The 20,776-nt window shown below is 51.9% G+C and overlaps 2 protein-coding genes across 3 annotated transcripts in view; both read right to left on the bottom strand.

The window, feature by feature from the left end:
• Positions 1-1,729: 1,729 nt before the first annotated feature.
• ALDH4A1 (aldehyde dehydrogenase 4 family member A1) lies at positions 1,730-12,600 on the bottom strand. Of its 2 annotated transcripts, XM_065696473.1 has the most exons (15): positions 12,392-12,600; positions 11,629-11,722; positions 10,680-10,772; positions 10,511-10,558; positions 10,262-10,417; positions 9,606-9,755; positions 9,419-9,493; positions 6,871-7,058; positions 5,836-5,909; positions 4,851-5,047; positions 4,416-4,463; positions 3,903-4,055; positions 2,937-3,058; positions 2,186-2,304; positions 1,730-2,006 (listed from the first exon to the last, which is right to left on the bottom strand). In XM_065696473.1, the coding sequence occupies exons 1-15, from the start codon at positions 12,415-12,417 to the stop codon at positions 1,894-1,896; spliced, it is 1,656 nt and encodes a 551-aa protein (XP_065552545.1). In that variant the 5' UTR covers positions 12,418-12,600; the 3' UTR covers positions 1,730-1,893. The 2 variants fall into 2 exon arrangements, with proteins under 2 accessions (XP_065552545.1, XP_065552543.1); XM_065696471.1 differs by lacking the exon at positions 12,392-12,600 and having other exon boundaries at positions 11,629-12,111.
• Positions 12,601-17,235: 4,635 nt separating this feature from the next.
• Positions 17,236-20,776, bottom strand: part of IFFO2 (intermediate filament family orphan 2) — a 40,449-nt gene continuing 36,908 nt past the window's right edge. Inside the window, 2 exon segments of the mRNA XM_065696276.1 lie at positions 17,236-19,685; positions 20,411-20,541. Coding sequence (XP_065552348.1) covers positions 19,580-19,685; positions 20,411-20,541 — 237 coding nt within the window. The 3' untranslated portion in view covers positions 17,236-19,579.

The raw sequence follows: 20,776 nt of genomic DNA, 5'->3' as shown, positions 1-20,776 counted from the left end.
GAACTGGGATCCCGGGTGCCCTCCCAGTGCGCAGCACAAGGATGCTTTGTACAAACCTGGATGACACTGAATTAGGCGCTTACTGGATGGTCCTGCCTCGTGCAAGGGCAGTGGCTTCGTTTTAGCAGAGAACACAAAACTGGGTTGGTTTATGATGGCTTTTTTCTCTTTGGAATGAGAAGTGCAGCCAAAAGGCTTATTCTGGGGGGCCTCAGCCTCAGTGTTATCTCTTAGCAGATGCATGCAGGGAAGGTACCAAACAAGCTCGATCTAGCTCTGGATTTGGCAACAATTTGAAGAAATCATTCATAGACCACCACAAAGGGTGTTTAAAGTTTATTTTATTGCAGATTTTCTCAGTTAAACCCAAATTCACACCTATCAGTGCAATACCTTCATGACCTGCATGCTAAATACCAGCCCAGGCCTGGACAAGAGCCACACTTAATGCTTATTACAGCAGGGTTCTCCACTCTGGCTGCAAATCCTGGTAATTGAACAGTTATTAATTGTAGGTGTCACAAAGGGGTTTAGATTAGAAATGATCCTGGAAGGACACAGGCACTGCCTAAGATCCCTTTTCCTGTTCCCATTGCAGGACCCATTGGTGTGACTGCGCTGATGGCAAGGCAGCGCCTGCACAAATCACAGCAATAGGGACCACAGAGGCCAGCACTGATTTGACTTCACAGCAGGGCAGCTTGCAGAGCCTCAGTGATGTGCCCGTGTCAGAAGCAGCTCCACAGGCCAAAGCACAGCCCTGGACAGAGCACAAGGGGCTGGGAGATGCATCTTGCTCTGATTATTGCAGCCCCCCGCTTGCTGTCCCAGCCCCTCCTGATAATTACGTGAAATCCCCTCAATTTCCCCTGCAATTCCTTCCAGGGATTTGAGGGGTGCTGCAGCTTGGGCAGGAATGGTCCTGTTCCTGAAACACCTTCTCTTAAAGTCTTAACAACATGCAGTGAACATGCAAGGATTGGAGCAGGAGAAGCAGCCAAAACTCATAGGAGGCAGCCTGACCTCATCACCAGTGATGAAACAAGGGGACCAAGCGGGGTGCTGCTGCTCCATCTGCCCGATGTCTGCGCACACCGAGACCATTTGCAAAGTAATGTGCCGGGAACCCCATCTGCTGCCTTCAGAGCAGAGGGATAAGGCACTTAAACTCACCTGAAGCAGCACCGCACTCACAGCTGCCCTCTCCTGCCAAGCTCTCTCCCTACATCAGGAACGTTTGGGGGTGTCTGAGCTTTGCCCTTGCTCAGGGACAGGGAGAAAACACAGCTCAGGGCTCCCCACATTGATTGTGGTTTAAAGCAAGCCCGGCTGCCCAAAACTCCCGGCAAGGCTGGCTCAGGCAGCCCTCAGCTTCCAATGGTTTCTGCCGGTGCAGCTCCCTGGGGACACAGGGAATGACAGGAATGACACAGCTTTTGGCAGGACAGCACCAGCCTCTTACTGCTCAGCTCCTGCTTTAACTGCAGACCCATTGAGAGGAAACCATGCTGGACCACTGGGGATGGACAAAACAGAAGGCCAGGTTGGATGGGGCTTGGGGCAACCTGGTCTAATGGAAGATGTCCCTGCCCATGGCAGGGGGTTGGAATTGGATCTTAAGGTCCCTTCCAACCCAAACCAGTCGAGGATTCTATGATAAAAGGAAACTGGGATGCAACCACACGCCCTGAATCCATTAACGCATCACCCTTACATGGACCACAAGGACTTTCTCTTCTGCGTTTACAGTTTAATAATAGAATTTTCCTTTCAAAATAAAACCTAAGCTCAGGTTAGAGATCAGTAGGTCTAAGTGCTTCTCGAGGGTGTAGCTCAAGGCCACTCTGTGCGTTGAGGATCAGTAGTACCAGTGGGGCCGGGGAGCAGGAGGTGTCACTGCATGTAGGCATAGCGCCAGTCCGTCAGGGGCACGTGTGTCTCCTTGATGGCCTGAGGAGACGTCCAGCGCAGGATGTAGTGGGGGCCACCAGGTTTGTCATTGGTGCCTGTTTCAGAAGGAAACAAAGTGCAGGTGACCATGAGCTGGAGGATAAGGGGACCTTTTAGGTCCACCTTAAAGGGGATGCAGCACCTTTACGGGGGATGCTGAACCTTTAAGGGGATGCAGCTCCACGTGCCACCACACAGGTCCGTGCTGTCTGTGAACAGCGGTTTCAGGTCTCACCTGAGATGCGGGAGCCTCCGAAGGGCTGCTGAGCTACGATGGAGCCCGTTGACTTGTCATTGATGTAGAAATTGCCGGCTGCATTGCGCAGGAAGCTCCTGGCCTCCTCAATGATTCTCCTAAGAAGGGATAGAAACAGCTCTGACAAGCCAACAGCAACTGGTGTGCGGGCCTCTACTCTTCTATAGCCACTAAAATCATGCAAAAAAGCACATCTGTATTTCTTTTCATGGTGTTTCCAGGGCTGCACATTGTTTATACACTCATAGGATCATAGAATGGTCTGGGTTGGAAAGGACCTTAGGATCATCCAGTTCCAACGCCCTGCCATGGGCAGGGACACCTCACACTAGTTTGACACACACTTGTGCACACTGAGAGCTCACGTAAATGATCCCAGGTTTGTTTTCTTCTAGTTTGTTTCTACATTTGACCGCTATAAATGAAGGTAACTGAGACTTAAGGACGGTCCCTCATTGAGGTTACCCTGCTTTGAGGGGTGTGTGGTGCATCCTTCTGTATGCTCCAAACATCACCTCTGGGGCAGTTTCTCAATGAAAAAGCATTTTCAGGCTTTTTATGGTAGTTTTAGAAACAACCCCCTGCCTCTTCAGTGGGAGGAGGGTGTAAAGCAGCAGGAAATGCTTTCCTTCATCCCCATCGCGCAGCCGGGGAGCAGCGAGACAGACACCTCACCCCAGGAGGGCAGCAGCATCCTCGCTGCGGTGGCAGAGCGGGTTTTGGCACTTACTTCTCCTGGGCGAAGACCGCCCCCGTGAGGCCGTAGGGGGTGGTGGTGTCGATGAGCTCCAGGACCTCCTTGTACCGCTCCTCCGGGTAGACGTAAACCGTGAGGACGGGGCCAAAGATCTCCTGAGCAGCAAAAAGACAACAGAGCACTGAGCAGGGACAGCCTCCGATCAGCACTGAACAGCTACAGCCGTGATGGAGAGGAACATCCCTGAGGAGAAGGACTCGGGGGTGTTGGTCAATGAGAAGTTCCCCTTGACCTGGCTTCAGTGAGTGCTTGAGCCCAGAACCCGCCCTGTGCTGGGCTGCACCCCCAGAGCTTGAGCAGCAGCTCAGGGAGGGGATCCTGCCCCTCTGCTGTGCTCTGGGGAGACCCCCCTGCAGCCCTGCTCCAGCTCTGGGGCAGCAGCACAAGAGGGACCTGGAGCTGCTGGAGCCAGGCCAGAGGAGGCCATGGGGATGCTACGAGGGCTGGAGCAGCTCTGCTCTGGAGCCAGGCTGAGAGAGCTGGGCTGGGGCAGCCTGGACAAGAGAAGGCTCCTGAAGGGGAGACCTGAGAGCAGCTCCAGTGCCTAAAGGGGCTGCAGGAAAGCTGGAGAGGGGCTTGGGACAAGGGGGAATGGCTTGAACCTGCCCGAGGGGAGACTGAGCTGAGCTCTTAGGCAGAAGCTCTTCCCTGGGAGGGTGCTGAGGCGCTGGCACAGGGTGCCCAGAGAAGCCGTGGCTGCCCCATCCCTGGCAGTGCTCAAGGCCAGGTTGGACACAGGGGCTTGGAGCAAGCTGCTCCAGTGGAAGGGGTCCCTGCCCGTGGCAGGGGTTGGAACTGGATGAGCTTTAAGGTCCCTTCCAACCCAAACCATTCCACGGTTCTATGCTCCCTGCACCAGTTACCATATGGTGTTGGCTCATCTCCACCATGCAGCTCCTTTTACACCTTTGCGGCCACCTCCCCACAAGCTGCTCTCACCTCTTTCATGATGGGATCCTGTGGGTCTTTGCTCTCCACGATGCACGGCTCGATGAAGTACCCGACGCTGTCGTCGCAGCCGCCTCCTGCCAGGATGGTGAGGTTGGGCGACTTCTTGGCGTGCTCGATCCACTTCTTTATCCGTGCAAAAGACTGAGAACAGGGAATAATGCAGTGTGGGTTTGGGGTGTAAAAGGAGGTTTGGGCAACCTCTGTCAGGGCTATGCTGCTTCCAGTGCTTCTCCAGCTCAGGAGTGGGAGCTGGAAATACAGTCCCAGGCCACTCTGATCCTTACATCTGTGATGGTTTCTCAGCGTAATAACCCACTCATCAAGAGGGGTGGTGACCAAGGCAGCCAGTGCTCTAGAAGGGAGCAAAAGTGGGCCGAGAGGCAGCTCTAATCACTGATGCTCATACCTTGCTGTAAGCAATACAAGCATTTAACCCAGCCCTCGGTGGAAGCCCAATGGTGTCACCTCCTTGCACCAGCAGAACAGGAGTGAGGAGCTCACCTTGTCATCAATCACTGCAGAGAAAAATGTCCCGAAGTCCTGGGTGGGCTGTTGGGAAGCAAGAAAAGAGGGAAAGTCAGAGTCTGCCGAGCCAAAGAGCCAACTGTGGCACTCGGAGGAGCTGAAATTCCCCAAACAACGTTCCCTCCCGCCCCAAGCACACCTCTGGTCCAGGGCACAAGCTGCCCCTTTTCAATTAGTCTGCAGCATTCAGCGACTTGCACGATCCTTCCTGCAGACACTGGCTACAAGTTAATTTCTAATCACTATAAAGAAGAAGATGAAGGGGGGGACGGCGGCGGGGCTGCGGTGGGGAGAGCCCGTGGATGAAAAGCTGGGTTCAATAGGAATTAGTAGCCAGTTACCGCAGTCTCTAATCCCATCAACCACCCGCTGAGCCGCAAAGCCCTTCAGCAGCCCGGCAGCTCCGCTCACATCTCCCACTTTGATCTTCCCGTGCTCCTCCAGTAGCTTCTCTTTGATCTGGGGCCACAGCGAGGCAGGGGCATAGAGGCGGGAGCAGGCAGAGCATTTCTGGCCGCCGTACTCGAAGGCCGAGCGCAGGGTCCCGTTCACCACGCTGCCCACGTCGGCCGAGCTGTGCACCAGGTGGAAGTTCTTCCCGCCGCACTCTGGTGTGCAGGAGGGAGGAAAAGGGGCGAGTGAGGAGCTGTCAGGGATGTGCAGCCTCCAAAGGGCACAAATCACAGCCAGGTCACTGGGGCAGCTCGCCCCGCCTGGCCCAGAGCTCCTCCATTGTGATCCCAGGCAGCACAACCCCGGCGCTTGAGGAGGCTTCCAAACCTGGTGGGAAAGGGACTGAGCCCAGTTCCCAATCTTAGCTCTGTAATCCCAGAGTGGCACCTCCTCCCAAGGGCCCCATCACAAAAACCCATCCCGTGCCAGCGAGAGCCAGTGGGAGCTGGTGCCATAAGCTCCTCCACATGCCCATCACAGCCACACAACCAACTTAGAATCATAGAATAGTTCGGGCTGGAAAGGACCTCAAGATCATCCAGTTCCAACCCCCCTGCCATGGGCAGGGACACCTCACACTAAACCATGGCACCCAAGGCTTCGTCCAGCCTGGCCTTGAACACTGCCAGGGATGGAGCATTCACAACCTCCCTGGGCAACCCATTCTAGTGCCTCACCACCCTAACAGGAAAGAATTTCTTCCTTATATCCAATTAAATCCAGTTATCAGTTTTAACCCATTACCCCTTGTCCTACCACTACAGTTCCTAGCGAAGAGTCCCTCTCCAGCATCCTTGTAGGACACAGAGATTACAGTTTGCTCCCTGCTCCCAAGGAAAGGAATCCTGGCCATCACTTCAGGTTCTTCCCTCAGCAGGGGACAAGCTGAACCCCCCATCCTGCATGGCCACCCCTCCAAAAAGGCGTAGGAAGTGGCAGTTACCTCCAGCCAGACGTGGGAAGTTGCGGTAGTGATCCAGGTTTTCTGACACCTGCTTCCAGAGCCGCTTGAAAGTTCTGGAATCGGAAGGAAGAGCTGGTTAGTGCACAGGGAAAAGGCACCAGTGGGTGATGTGCTCTGCTGAAGGGGACCCCAGGAAACCCCTGTGTCTATCCCTAGAAGGGATGCCCTGCAAGCAGAGGAGATGCCAGCTCAGAGTGAGACCCTAAGGACCCAGAGGCACTACACAGGTAGAGAAGAAACTGTTGCAGTGCCACAGGAGTGAGCATCCAGGTGAAGTCTGTCCCCTTTGCCTTTCCCCCCTTCCTCCTGGTCCTTACTGTGACAAACCCCTCTGCTGAAAACAATCAAAATGCTAATAGCCTCCCAGCAGGAGCCCAGCCGCTAACACTAATTTATGAGCTTCCCACCTCTAAAGCACGATGCTCATCAGACCATGTCCTCCGCCGCTGGAGCAGGGTCCACGGGTTTAATAGCCCGTTGCAGGCTGCCAGGGACCCTCAGTGTCACTAACACACCACGACGAGCAGGCAGAGCATGGGGCTGCAGAGCTCCCTGGAGCTGGCACGGCTCTGCAGCACAGGGAGGTGTGTTCAATCACAGCAGCGCTGGGAGATGGGGCAGCGACACAGGCAAGTTGGTCTGTTTGGTGCCTCCAGTTTAGCAACAGAAGCTCCCTCCTACTAGATTACATATAGATTTCCTTCCAGGGCCTAAAGGGGCTGCAGAAAACCTGGAGAGGGGCTTGGGACAAGGGCCTGTAGGGACAGGCCAAGGGGAATGGCTTGAACCTGCCAGAGGGGAGACTGAGATGAGCTCTCAGGCAGAAGCTCTTCCCTGTGAGGGTGCTGAGGCGCTGGCACAGGGTGCCCAGAGAAGCTGTGGCTGCCCCATCCCTGGCAGTGCTCCAGGCCAGGTTGGACACAGGGGCTTGGAGCACCCTGCTCTAGTGGAAGGTGATGTTCAGATGAGCACCGGCGGCTCCTCACCCGGCCCCTCTGCCCCCTCCCCACGTACGGCACGCTGCCGGTGAAGTTGAGCCCACACAAGTGCTCGGAGCTCGTGACGGTGTCCCCAAACACGGGCCCATCTGCCGGCACGAACTGCACGATGTTGGGAGGGAGCCCGGCCTCCAGCAGGATCTTGTAGACAGCGTAGCTGGAGAGCAGGGCAGTGTCACTGGGCTTCCACAGTACCACGTTCCCCTGCGGGAGAGGATGCAGTGAGCACGGGAGGAAAGGCTTCAGCCCACACATGGGTGCGCAATGCTTAAACGCCCTGGGAAACATCAGTCCTGTAGCACTCAGGGGATGGGACCACAGCAACGGGCACCTTTGGGTGACTCACACCTACTGGGCACCCCCAGCATGGGTTTTGACAAGGTCTGTGATTGCCTTGTTCGGCTGAAGGCACAAAAGCCCTCCCTTTTCGAGCAATGCTCCCTGTGCCACCTTCACACCCTCTCTTGCCTGGGGCACAGTTTTGCCTCCCAAAGAGGAGCTCCAAAGCACAGACCTGGTGTATGCGCTGGGAAACGCAATGGCACCACAAGTGCTGTCACTCGCTCTGTGTGTGTGCGTGTGCCACTCACTGTGTTTGTGCCAGCCCCAGCACTGAGATGAACCCTCCCTCCTGGATCAATCCTGCACAAGCAGCAGCACAATCGGCTGCAGAACCCAGCACCAGGATGCTGCAGCAGGATCCCACCCTTTTGGCTCCTCGCCACCATCCTGCCCTCGGCTCTGTGCCCAGGGCCCTCCCCATGTCACTGGCACATTGTCTGGCCCCACTGCACATGACCATGCCACAGGGTCACTGTCCTGGGGGGCAGGAGGGGGGGTTTGGACTCTGCCTCACCCAGGCACCTGCTTTAGAACCATCGAATGAAACACTCACTGGCTTGGGTTGGAAAGGACCTTAACATCATCCAGGTCCAACCCCTGCCTCTACAGGGACTCGCTGCGCAGGCAAAGCTCCTTCCTTCCCTCTTAATCCTTCCACTCCAAACAGTGAGAAAGCCAAACCACACTGCAGAAGTACCCCCAGGCAGGGAAATCTAACTCAGGGCACGGTCAGTGGCAGCATTCCCAGCAGCACTGCTCCAGTGCCCAGGAAGTCCCACTGCCAACGCTGCAACGGCAATACCCATGTTGAGCTCTCCAGCTCTTTAGGCAAAAGGAATGTTTAATCCCCTGGGAAGCGCACTGTGGTGACTAAAACACTGGGGCTTTAATTAGCATCCACCTATTAAGTACCATTTTCTCCTACATTTAATGCCAGGTACCACTGCCACTGAGTTTCTCAAGACACCCAGTGATGCCCTGGTCCTTTCTGCCCCTGGCCAAAGAGGGGGATTTCATCCTGGTGGGAATTCATCTTAGCCTCAAGGAGGGAGGGGTGGATGCACTGCAGGGTCCCAAAACAGATCCAGCAGCACGGGCTTGCGCCACCCCAACACGGTTCATCTGCTCTGGGATGAGTTTATCACATGTCCCAAAGCCAAGGACCTGCCCCAAATCCCGGGGTGGGAGGAATGCATCTCCCCTCCCCAAAAAACTTCACAGCCCCACATTGGCTTTTCCCTCTCCCTTCCTTCTCCCCACTCCTCTCCTGCAAAGGTGACAGGTTCAAATGCTTTGCCTTGAATATGGCTTTAAAATGGGATGTCCCCACATCAAAAGCTTGGTGTTCCCCCTCATGGCTCTTGTACCTCCAACACAGGATGCTGCTGCTGGAGGGACTGCCTTTGGTGCCAGGGTGAAATCCGGGCCTAACCAGTAAAGAGCTTGGGATAATTCTGTGGTTTGTTTCTTTCCATGTAAATGAATGCATCCTGGCCCAAACTCATGCGGTTATGGGCGTCTCTCCCCAACACTCACCCTGCAAAGGCACCTGCTTCCCATACTCAGTGAGCACGTTGTGGTGGGACACATTGGTTGTTACCTAGATCTTTCTGAACCATCTCTCGTGTCTGCCAGGATCAGCAGTCTCCCAGTTCGGTGCTAAATGCCAGGGCCATGACCTGCTCCCACCTCCCTTGGCCCCAACACCTCCACTGTACCCAAAAAGCATCGTCCAAGAGGAACCTGAGCAATGACAGGGGTTACACTTCCGTGCCACAGGAGCAAGCAGCTGGTCACAGAACAAGCAGCACGCAAGGACACAAAACCCTGCTGCATTGCTCATCCCCCTTCCCTCCCGCAGCATGAGACCTCCTCTCGATCTAAACCCCAGCCTAGGAGTGGAAAGCCAAGTTGCTTCAGAACAAAAACCCAGGCCTGAGCAGTCTGTCCTGTTGCAACACATTACACCTGCCCATCGGTAGAGAGGTCTAAGATCCAGCCATTAGAATGCCTTCTTGAAATCAAAGACATCTGAGCCTAATTGCAGCAGAGCTGATGGAGTTCAAGGGGACCAAGAGGAGCAGGACCCCCGCTGTGTCCTATTGAACAGCACCAGGGAGGCTGAATTCACCCCTTGCAGAGCCCAGACCAGGCAAGCTGCAGCTTGGAGAGACCAGGTCCTGCTCCAGCTCTCCCTCCAGAGACACCACCACAACACTCACCATCAGCGCTGGAGCCCCGGCCAGGTTTCCACCGATGGCTGTGAAGTTGAAGGGGGAGACGGCTGCCACGAAACCCTGCGGTGGGAGAGGAGAGGGAGCAGTGAGCCCAGGGAGCCTCCTCTCACTGTGGTGACCCCACAGCCTGCGTACAAACAGGGAGCTGCAGAAGCAGGGGCCAGCCCCTCACCTCCAGCCCCCGGTAGACCATGCTGTTGGTGCTGATGTCCACGCTGATGGGCTGGCTCTTCTCCAGCTCCAGGGCGTACTTGGCATTGAATCGGAAGAAGTCGATCAGCTCGGCAGCAGCATCGATCTCTGCCTGGATCACTGTTTTACCCTGTTGTGTCAGACAAAGGCACTGAGAGGAGGCAAGGGGAATGCAGCAGCCATGAGCTGCAGTGCAGCTCACACAGACCATGTGCTTGCCTCTGGAAGACGTGGCCTACTGCAAGCCCCCTCCTGCCACGTCTCCTTTGCACTGAGCAGAGGCAAACACCACCCATGGCTGTGGCTGGAGACATCATATCACTCATGCTCCCCCACTGCCCTTTAGTGCATCTTCCAAGGCAGCCAGGGCCTTTTGCAGGGGTAAACCCTGATCCCTGCAGCCCACCATGAGCTGATCCTATTCCCATGAAGCCCAACACTCAGCTTCACCTCCCTTGTCAGCAGAGGCCACAGTCAGCCTGTATCCCCCCATAGTACACCTATAGGTGCTTCTAACATGACAGCAGTTCCCACTGCCGAGCAATACATTGGCAGCAATCCCTGCCTGCTTCCCGACTTCCCACACTCCCTCCCATGCACCCGTTATCCACGGGGTCAATCCCACATCCCTCTGACCTGCCCGATCATGGTTTTGGCCAGCACTTCTGCTCGCCTCGGGCCGCTCAGCATGTCAGCTGCCTTCAGGAAGATCTGCGCCCGGTCCTGCACAGGTTTTAGGTCCCATTCCTTCCTCGCTGCCAAGGCAGCGTTAATGGCTTTGTTAATGAGCTCCTGCAGGAGGGAAGGGGAAAGGCAGCAAGGAGGAACCCATCATTACCCCAAGTGAGGGGCCACCCATCCCTAGGCACAACACAGTGCACTCACCTTGCTGGCGTAGCAGAACTTGGCTACCTTGTGTGCATGGTTAAACGGCTGAAAAGAGAAGAAGAGCCCACAGTTAACGGTCCAACAGCTCTCCCTCCCATGGGTACATCCCTCAGGCGCATCTCTCTGTCCATTCCCACTTGTTGAAGCAGGTTTCCCCCACACTCACCGACAGCTGGTACCGCACCGTTGGTGTCCACACCTCTTCTCCCCCGATCACACATGGGATGGCTTCTGTCTTGCCCTTCAGGTCAGCAAGTGCCTGATGGAGGAGAGCACCATGGGGGGAGCTGCACGCATGGACGTGCCTCTCCCTCCGTCCTCCCTGCCAGCCCCACAAGCAAAGGGAAACCTGGGGACAAGCTTCCTTTGGGCCCTGGGTGTCCAAGGGCTGGAGGAACAGGGATGGGAGTTACAAATCCAAGCGTCCCCAAACTATCCTGGGCTGCATCCCCAGCAGTGTCAGCAGCAGGTCAAAGGAGGGGATCCTGCCCCTCTGCTCTGCTCCCATGAGGCCCCACTTGCAGCCCTGTGTGCAGTGCTGGTGTGCCCAACATAAGGACATGGAGCTGTCGGAGCAAGGCCAGAGGAGGCCACGAGGATGCTCAGGGGCTGGAGCAGCTCCCGTATGGAGCCAGGCTGAGAACACTGGGGCTGTTCAGCCCAGAGAAGAGAAGCTGCGTGGAGACCTCAGAGCAGCTCCCAGTGTCTGAAGGGGGCTGCAAGGATGCTGGAGAGGGACTCTTCATCAGGGACTGTAGGGACAGGACAAGGGGTGATGGGTTCAGACTGAAACAGGTCAAGTTCAGGTTGGAGATAAGGCAGAAGCTCTTCCCTGTGAGGGTGCTGAGGCGCTGGCACAGGGTGCCCAGAGAAGCTGTGGCTGCCCCATCCCTGGCAGTGCTCAAGGCCAGGTTGGACACAGGGGCTTGGAGCAAGCTGCTCCAGTGGAAGGGGTCCCTGCCCATGGCAGGGGCTGAAGCTGGAGGAGCTTTAGGCTCCCTTCATCCCAAACCACCCTATGGCTCTATGAAAAGGGAACAGGATGGGGCTGGCCCTCAGCAGGGAGGAGCCTGGTCCTTTAAGACCCCCAAAAGCCCCATCCCGTTTGCTGGTACCTTCTGCAGCGCTGCTCGCTCGGGGCTCCCTGGCTTAAACTCAAGGATGGGCTCGTTGGTCACCGTGACGGCCGAGTGGTGCCGCCATCTCCGCCTGGGACAGGAGGAAGAGGAGACACCGAACCCCGCTGGTTCCCTCCTTCCCGGCCTCCCAGCAACGCGTGTGTTCGGCTCCTTGTGCAACCCAGCCACGCGTGCCCAGGCACAGCTCCGTGCTATCGTTCCCGTGCTCCATCCGCCCACCGGACCACGGTGCCCGAGCCAGGCACAGAGCCGGGACATCGCCACCCGCCACAATCCCCTCTCCTCGCTATGGAAGATGCTGAATTCCCAAGGGAAAGCCGATGTTTGCTCCCACACCCCAGCGCGCTGCCAGCTCCTGGTAAAGTCCAGGGGGCAAAAGCCAACCCGGCCCCTGCTGCCCGCTCCGGTGCGCGGCTGGACCTTGGGCTGCGGGTTTCCCGACTCAAACCTGCCGATCTCAGCGATATCGCCCAAAAAAAAAAAAAAAAAGAGCGTGGAAAAAGGGGCAGAAAGGGCAAGAGTGGGAGGAAACGGCTGCGCTCGGCAGCGGGAAAGGCGCCAGCGAGGGCTGGGGCAGCAAAAGGGAGCAACGGCCCCGCACAGCAAAGGGGAGCCCCGACGGGAATGGAAAGGGTCCGGGAGCCGGTGTCGGACGGGGCTGGGCTGCTCCCACCGGGAAAGGGAAGGGGAAAGGGAGAGGGAGAAGGGGAAGGGGCAAGGGCCGGGACCCGTCACTCACCCGCCGCCCCTCAGCGCCCGCCACATCCCGGCCCCGCCGCACTCCCCGGCCGCGCCCACACCACCACAGATGGGGGGGGGGGGCACACACGGGCCACACCAAGCGCATCCAACGGAACAAGAGATGAAAACCCACGGCAGCGGACGCGGGTCGCTCCCGGCGCGGCCCCACTCCCGCACGCTCCGGTGCGGGGGCTGTGTGGGGGCTCTGTGGATTCCACCCCTGCTCCGTGTGCGGGACACCCCCCCCCCCGGCGTGTGTGGTGCCTCCCCCCCGCAGGAGGCGGTGGTTGCGTCCGACCAATGGGGAGGCGGCGCGCCCCGGCGTGAGGGAAAGGGCGGGGCGCTGGAGTGAGGTAAAACTCCTTAATTAAAGAGAAATTAAGTAATTATAATTTATAATAGCGAGTAATAATAATAATTAATGACCCGAAGGAGGCGGCTTCGACGGAAGGTCCCAGCCTCGGACCTACATGGAGAGAGCAAAGGAAGGTGAAGCAGCTGCTTCCACCCATTTAAGGACTCAGAAGGGGGGGGGGGGGGGGAATTTCACCCCAACATGGGGCCGCGGCTGAGGCAGAGGCCCGGAGGAAGCGGGTTTGGATGGAGTGGGTTTAGCTCCAGAAAAAAAGCAGCAGTTTAAGAGGGGCATGTAAAAGATCAGCAGGTTTAGGGGAGGTTGGGGTACTTTTAGGGGAGTTTGGGGTATTGGGGTTAGGGGAGGTTGAGGTACGTTTAAGGGAGTGGGTGGTAATAGTTTGGGGGGAGGCTGGAGTCCTTTGGGACCCCAAAGCCCCTGCCCAACCCCCGGGATGTGGAGCCAGGGGCAGAGGAAGGCGGTCCCACTCCTCAGCTCCAACTTCACAAGCAGTTTTTGCTCTAAAAGCATTTTCCACCCCACAATCAGCACAGGCAGCCATCAACCAGGAATTCCATGTTTATTTTAAGAGGTTTTTGTCCTTTTTTTCCTCTTTTTCTTTTTTTCTCATCACCAGAGCATGACTGGGACCCGTTTCCATCACACCCGCTCTGCACAGAGAAGCCCATGGCGGGGGGTACGGCGAGCGATGGGTTGAGCACTGAAGGATGAACCGCTCAGATGAGGACGGATGGACACAGGATGGGAGAGCAGAGCAGGGAGCAGACCTGGAAGGGGTCAGTGAGGTCGGTTTTGGCACTAAAAAAGGAAAATGGAGATAATCCACTGGAACTCGGAGGAGCACGAGTGCTTCTGGCTCTTGCTGCGGGGGTTTCTCGGTGCTTCACCTAAAGTGGATTAGGTTTTGGAAGCCTTTGATGGCCCCAAATCCCCCTCCAGTGAGTGCGTGTTCCACTAGGTCTGCTCACAACCACTCAGCACAGGCTTCCAGCCACAAAGGGAATCGATTTGCATCTCGACTCCGACTCCGGAGCAAGCTTGGAAGCTGGTTCATCCTCCGCCCTTTCCTCACCAGAGATCAAACAGCATCATCAAGTTCAGTCTTTTTCTTGAAAAGAAGCTAATATACAGAATACAAAGCACTATATTTACACCAGTAACGGTAAACAGGTTCATCTCCACACTGATCAGCAGTCTGTTTTCATGTGTATAAAAAGAGAGTCTTACATGACTTCAGAGGAACTGATGAGAAGTGACACAGCAAGGGGAAAGAGGCATCAATACCCTCCACTTAAACACCTTAAATAATAAATAATCATTAGTTTTGGGGCAGAACTCAGCTAACATACACTTTAGCCACAGATGTTTAAAGACAGAATTGAGTGTCTTTTGGTGAAATCACATTACACAAGTGTTTTTAGTGACCAAGCTTTTAACCATCCTCAACCCTCTCTAATTTAAACAAAACTGCAGGATTTCAGATGAAATCTGTGCAGGGGTCACCAGTCTGGGCAGCCCACAACCAGGGAGTGTTCTGCATTGCTATGACACAGCTCTGAAGCCACCCTGGGGTTGGTTTTAAGCATCATCATCATTATTTCCTCCAAAGATAAGAGTGAGCCAGACCTGTGAGCCTCATCTCTGCTCACAGAAGTGCTTCACTGCTGGAGTGCCTTAAATTAGGAGGGAATTGAGTTCTAGAAGCAGCAAATACCCACTGCTTAAACACAATTTGTTGCTTCTTCAAAAGAGAAGCTTTGAAAGGCTCCCGCAAATGCGGAAGGGTCTTAAGACACTGAACTACACACAAAAACAGACAAAAGGAAACAAATCAAGTGGTTTTCACTGCTCTGCCAGAGACTTGTGTTCAAGCCTTTAGTGTTCCCCTCTCCAGAACCAGGATGGCAAGGGACTGAATTAAGAATCTGGCAGGTTGTGTCTCTAGTTCACCTCTAAAACCAGCATCATTAACACCAGGTTACTACATGCTGCCTTGGCCGGCAATTTGTTTTCTTGTTTAAAAGTCAAACAGAAGTTTGATTGTACTAAAAGCTTAAAGCTGGGTGACTTAACACTGAAGGCAAAGCTTTATAAAACCTGTGTGCTCCCCTGCAACCAAGTCCTGGATCAGTGCAAAAGAATAAAAAGAACCAGAAGTCCTGAAGAAACATACGGAAAATCCTCATCAGGGTATTACTAACAATGGAAGCACTATGATTTGTTCATTTTGCTGTGATATATCATGCTTTTTAAACATTAGCTCTAAAATGAAGCACTCAAACGTGAAACACAGAGACTTCCTAATATTGCAGTTGTCCTCCCGCACGCTCCAACACGAACATTCTTCCACGTTTTTCCAGAGCCAAGGGAAACAAAAGGAAATCGCTGCTTTAGAGAGACCGCAGCAGCGCTGTGGCAAGGCTGTGAGCACCCCCCCAATCGCTGCGGCTTTCCCTCTGCCAAGCCTGGACCAATGACCCAACTTCCGCTTTTGCTGGCAAGAATGGTTACTAAAAATGAATAATCTCAGATTAGAAGCATCTTTAGAAGTAGATTCAGGCGCAATTCTGAGCTATTATTTTGTTTCATCAAGTTAATTCCAATTTACGTGTGGACAAACACCATTTATCTTCCAGGCAGGTAGAACACAAAAGATGCTCTGGGGCAGGATTTAAAACTGCTGTGCCACAGCAGGTTGTGGCACAACCCAATGTGCTGGGGGTTGGAACTGGATGATCTTAAGGTCCTTTCCAACCCAAACCATTCTGTGATTCTGTGATTCTTATCATTCAGGGAAGCAGACAGAGGTTCTTACCCTCACAGCAGAACCCCTCACAATCAGGGAAAGGGAAAAACACCACAATGGGTGTTTTTACAGCAGCAATAACTCTGCAGTGGCAGCAAAGCTGTTAACTGTTTGCTTTCCCCCCCTTGCTCAAGGAAGCGATGGGCAAGTGCTTCACAGCCATACCTGTCATACTGTTTCCACATTATCGCTTGAAACCACTAGAGAATTTGGAGCCCCACCAGAGCAGGAGGTACTTTCCAAGGGAATAATTGCATTTGCTGACAGAGTTCTGTCTGCACTTTAAAAACCTCTAATAAAAATAGACTATATAGTGGGATTTTATAAATAGAACACACATTTAGCTTCGATGAGTTTCATTACATCCCTCCCCCCCTTTAAAGAGTTTTGTCTTCAACTCGTGTGAGCTAACATGATAATTACTAAGTCTCTGAAAAAACACATTTGTACCACATTATTCTTTGGACATTTTTGAACATGCATCCACAAAAGCAACTGCCATTTGTGTACTGAAAACAGTTGTGTCGTACAAACCCAGTTTAGGAATCGGATCGAGTAGTACACTGCTAACAAGCAAAAAAATTTGCTTCCTTGAAATCCTCGTGTAAAAAATGAGACACAATGAGGAGGATTTTCAGATCGATAAGTCTAAAAACGTGTCAATATGACACCGCAGTAAGAATAGAAAACAGAAAGAAAGTATTTACAGCTTTACAAAGGAAAAAAAAAGAAAAGAGGTCATCAAAATAATTTCCAGCATTTTCACCTTTTTCTGGCAAACTTTTGATCTGGTTTCTATGGAGTGGTTATATGCGAACAGAACAGGACCACTGTCGGCTAAGTCAGCAGCATCGCTTGAAACTAAACCAAAGACCTCCGAGGGAAACTCTCAAGGACCGACCCTGGTGATCCACTGAGTCCTACATAGCCTAAATAAAAATAAACCCCTGATCCCGAGTATGAAAACACCTTTTCTTCTTTAAAAATGGATTAAATATGCTTATAAGGAACAGACACCAACAACCATGGTAATTTACTGTCATACACATCACCACCATACACATTAATTCTAAACCCTCTACTCTAGCCCTGCAACCCTTACACTTCCCAACAGACACAACCCTACTACAGATGTTCCTTGTAATTATGGCTATGAGATAAACCCGAGGTTACAGCTACCTTGTTACAGCTGAAGTTCTGCTTCCTCACTTGGCTCTCGCTGGCAAACAGGATATTCTACTCTTTCCTACCCTCACCACACCTCCCAGGTTCAAGAACTCTCAGCCTTTATCCTACTAGGACACCGAGTCTGAAAGGAAACAAACCCCACAACGCAGCAGCAGCTAAGCCGGACGGCAACTGAAATTGCTCAGTTTCTCTAGTACCAAAGAGCATTTCCTAACTGAGGAGAGCCAGACGACAGCCTCCACCAAGGCTGGGTCACTGTGCAAGTCGATTGCTTAACAACGCCTCCACCAACGTCACTAAAGCATCACAGACATTCAGCTTTGGCAGATGGTTTCTCAGCCTCGTGAGAAACTATGTATTAGCAGCTGAAGTTCATACAGGCTTCAAAACCTTAAGAGTACTTGATTGAAGACATGCAGTCCCAGCCCCCTCACAAAAATATCCCATCTCCCACACCCCCCCCCCCCCCCAACTTGTAGCCCTAGTGAACGTAACATTTACCACTTTGGCCACCTAAGAAATAATAGGAATGAGCACTTTGGAATAAGGATTCTTTTCCAGAGAAAAGCTATCTACATTTTACATGATGAAAGAGGCTTTGAAAAAAGCCCCTAACCCACACCACAGGAACCAAGAAGTTGCTAGCTACTCTATAAATAACTGCACTGAGTAAGGAAAACACCAGAATATCCTTGGATCTGTTTTCTTGAACAGAAGCCATCAACTGTGGATCGTGACCTCCACACTGTGGATCCACATGGATCATCCCAGCACTCCTCCCCACTCTGAAAACCATAAGGAGCCCATTTGATTCATGTAGCCTAAAAGCACCGTTGTGTCTAAGCAGGAGCCAGAGCTGAACAGTGGTGAAAATCCAGGTAGCAACATGGGAAACTTTGATTAGACATTACTGTACCCACAGTTACAGGGGGAACAGAAAACCTCTGAGGTCCTGTCCCTCTGCATAGCTGCACAAGACAGAGGCACTTCTGCTCAGGAACGTGCCATATGCTGAGACATTTGCACTCTTTTTGGAAGAGAGCAGCACTGATTTACACTGGGTGCATGCTTACAATGCAGTTCCACTGATTTCAGACCAATAGCTTGGAAACAATACTCAGGGACCTAAAGATTGACCAGCTTACCTTTACATAACACTGAGAAGGTGCTTAAATCAGGTAGCTCCCTGTCCAGTCCTAGCACTGCTCCTACACAGCAGCTTCTAAGCTTCCTGGCAGGAAATCAAACACATTTGGTATTTACTCGGAGTCTTGCAACTGCTAGTTAACTACACCATTACCTTTAGGCAGTATTAACTACACTTTCAATCTTGGTCTAAAAAACAAACAGAAAATTATTGGCTGAGGTTTATACCCTGTTTACCTGGCTGAGGTGCTACAATTCCCACTATAACCATACCTGATGATGACAGAGCTGCCCCAAACACCACCGAGACTCTTGATGCTGCTTTCTCCTCTGTAATACAGAAAGATTGACAAAGTCTAGGTCTCCTCACTTTCTCACAGAGAAAGCACACAGCTGTCCCTCCCTAATTCTAGGGCTGCAGTAGTTTGGGATTCATTTTACTACGCCCTAAAAAGGATTACAGTATTTCCTGATGTTCAGCTTTCCTGAAGAACAGTGGTCTGGAACTCTCCCAGTGTCATGTCTCAAGCCTATGTCTATCCTACTGCATGTCAGTTTATCCTGATGCTTCAAACTATCCCACTCTAAACATCATGAAAGCAGCATAAAATGGAGTTACCTCCCTGTCAGCAAAGTCAAATCTGCAAACACTATGGTTTAAAAAACAGAATCCTGAAAAAGAGAACACACAAAACAACACCAGAACTGAAGGGCTGATTCCCCTCCTAATCCAATCACTGGAAACAAAGGCATTGTAATATGACATTCCTCCTCAAAAGAAGCTCTACAGATAACTAACATGTGCAAATGTGGTTTTAGCTTTCCTTTCCCAAGAGATAACTGTTTCCCAGCAGGGACCAAACATTCCAGATAAATAAGGCGAGCTTTTTTTTTGTGGGTTTTTTTTTTTTTGCATAGAAGTTTATCAGGGATATTCCCACCCCATGGAACCCTCCTCTGTCCCCTGCTTTGCCACCGAGCTGAGACCTGCTGCTTCTTCAGACTCTGGAGTTGAGCAGAGAGCTTGTAACACATCTCAAAGGCTCCTTCAGCCAGAAGGATGGAATAGAGAAATTCCTGTTAATATTGTAGAACTGCTTAATCCGAAAAGCTGTCTCTACCCCTGCTCTTATTTTAAATGTTTCAAGTTCAATTTGGACTGCTACAGTTCAAATTGTTACAGTTCAATTCTCTTGTTTGGAGCCAGACTTTGGTAATTGCACCATAAATGTCTCGGGTTCACTTTTCATTTTGCCAGCATTCCTTTTGCCAATGGGTGCAGCAGTTCAATAAAACCATGAGCTTCTTGAAACACCCAGAGCCTTTGCAGCACCGTTCTCTGCTGCTAATGGATTAGGATTTGTTGAAAGAATATTTTGTATAAAAACACCTGCTATTAATATTCCACTGGAGCTCAAAGTGGCTCAGCTTGGGGCAAAGGCACAATTAAAACACCATGTTTTCTTACAGGACTCTGCATTTACGATTTGTAGAACAATAGAAATTTACAGCACCAATCCTTGCGTGGGGTGGGGATGCGTGTAGGAATGAGTCCTTAGAAACCCTGTGTGAGGGCTTACGAGTCTTATTGTTATCTTCCCCCACATCAGTGTATTCTTTTATAATCTTTTCTTGTATCTTCCCTTTCACTGGAATGCTCCAGCTATGTATCAGGTGACCATGGGCTCCACATCCGTCTCTCTGTCCAACTCATCCTGAATTTCATCTGTGTTTCCTGAGTCGCTGCTGGCTACAGAGCTGGGAGATGGAGAATTTCTGCAGGAAAAGTTAGAGAAAGGTTTAGACAAGGAATTAAATATCAATGACAGAAAGGGGGGAAAAATGAACCTTTGAAAAAAATGGTGACTTTCACTTCCCAAAACATTTTTCAATGTACTTTATTAACATTAAGCTTTTGGTTTATGGTAAATACCAGTAGTAAAACAGCCCACATGCTGCCACCTCACTCCTGCCATCTCCTGTACATATGTAAAGGCTGCCCTAGGTTTACTGATGAGGAAATGGACAATGAACATCATACAGAGAGTTTCATCATCCATAAGTATAAACTTGAAAACTCTAAAAACGTTTAGCATCTTGTTCTTTGAAGCCAGGATGTGCACTGGGGGCAAGCAAGAGCTAAGAAAAACCTTTTACAGTATAAGGTCCTTAACACATGAGAAGGTTGAAACCCAAGTTCTTCATATAAACCCAAAGTCAAGGTTTAATTTCGGCTTCTGTTTAAGAGTTCCACACCCATAATGTTAAGACCAAACATCCACCCAAATTAGCGATCCCTGGTTTTACCCTCAGCTGTTGAATTCTTTGAGCTGTTACTGTGTGTAGGAACACACAGTAACTTACACAGTTCCTTTTTGACAGGTATTTGAACAAAGAACCTTATCCAAAGGACAAAATGATACTACTGCCTTTAAAACAACTGGCAGGAAACAAACCAAGCCTCTTGAAGCACCCCAGGCAGAATGGTGACATCTTATTACCTGTCAGCTGAGCCTTTGATAAGCCTACGACAGGTTTCCATTTGGACATCCAGGCCCCTTTTCATACTACACATTTCCATGTATTCATGAAGGTGACGATTCATGTCACTCTTGGCTGTGGCCAATTCCAGCTGTAAGAAATAGGAGAGAATATTCAGCCTAAGGGAAGATGGTAACAGCTTCTCCCAGCTTCACTGCATTTATATATTGGTGGAGATACTAAAGCTGTCCAGTGCCAAGCCAAAGCATTCACACCATTTATGTTTAACCTCAGTGTTGTAAACCAGCAATTCATTCATCAGCTGACGAAGTGCAATTTAATCAGAGCTCAGCACTGGTTTTAAGCAGCCCTCAAGTTGCTTTTTT

This window comes from Lathamus discolor, chromosome 16 (genome assembly GCF_037157495.1).
Source record: "Lathamus discolor isolate bLatDis1 chromosome 16, bLatDis1.hap1, whole genome shotgun sequence".
In the NCBI taxonomy this organism is placed as follows: Eukaryota; Metazoa; Chordata; class Aves; order Psittaciformes; family Psittacidae; genus Lathamus; species Lathamus discolor.
The sequence above is the reverse complement of the archived record's forward strand: the minus strand, read 5'-3'. Positions and strand labels throughout refer to the sequence as shown.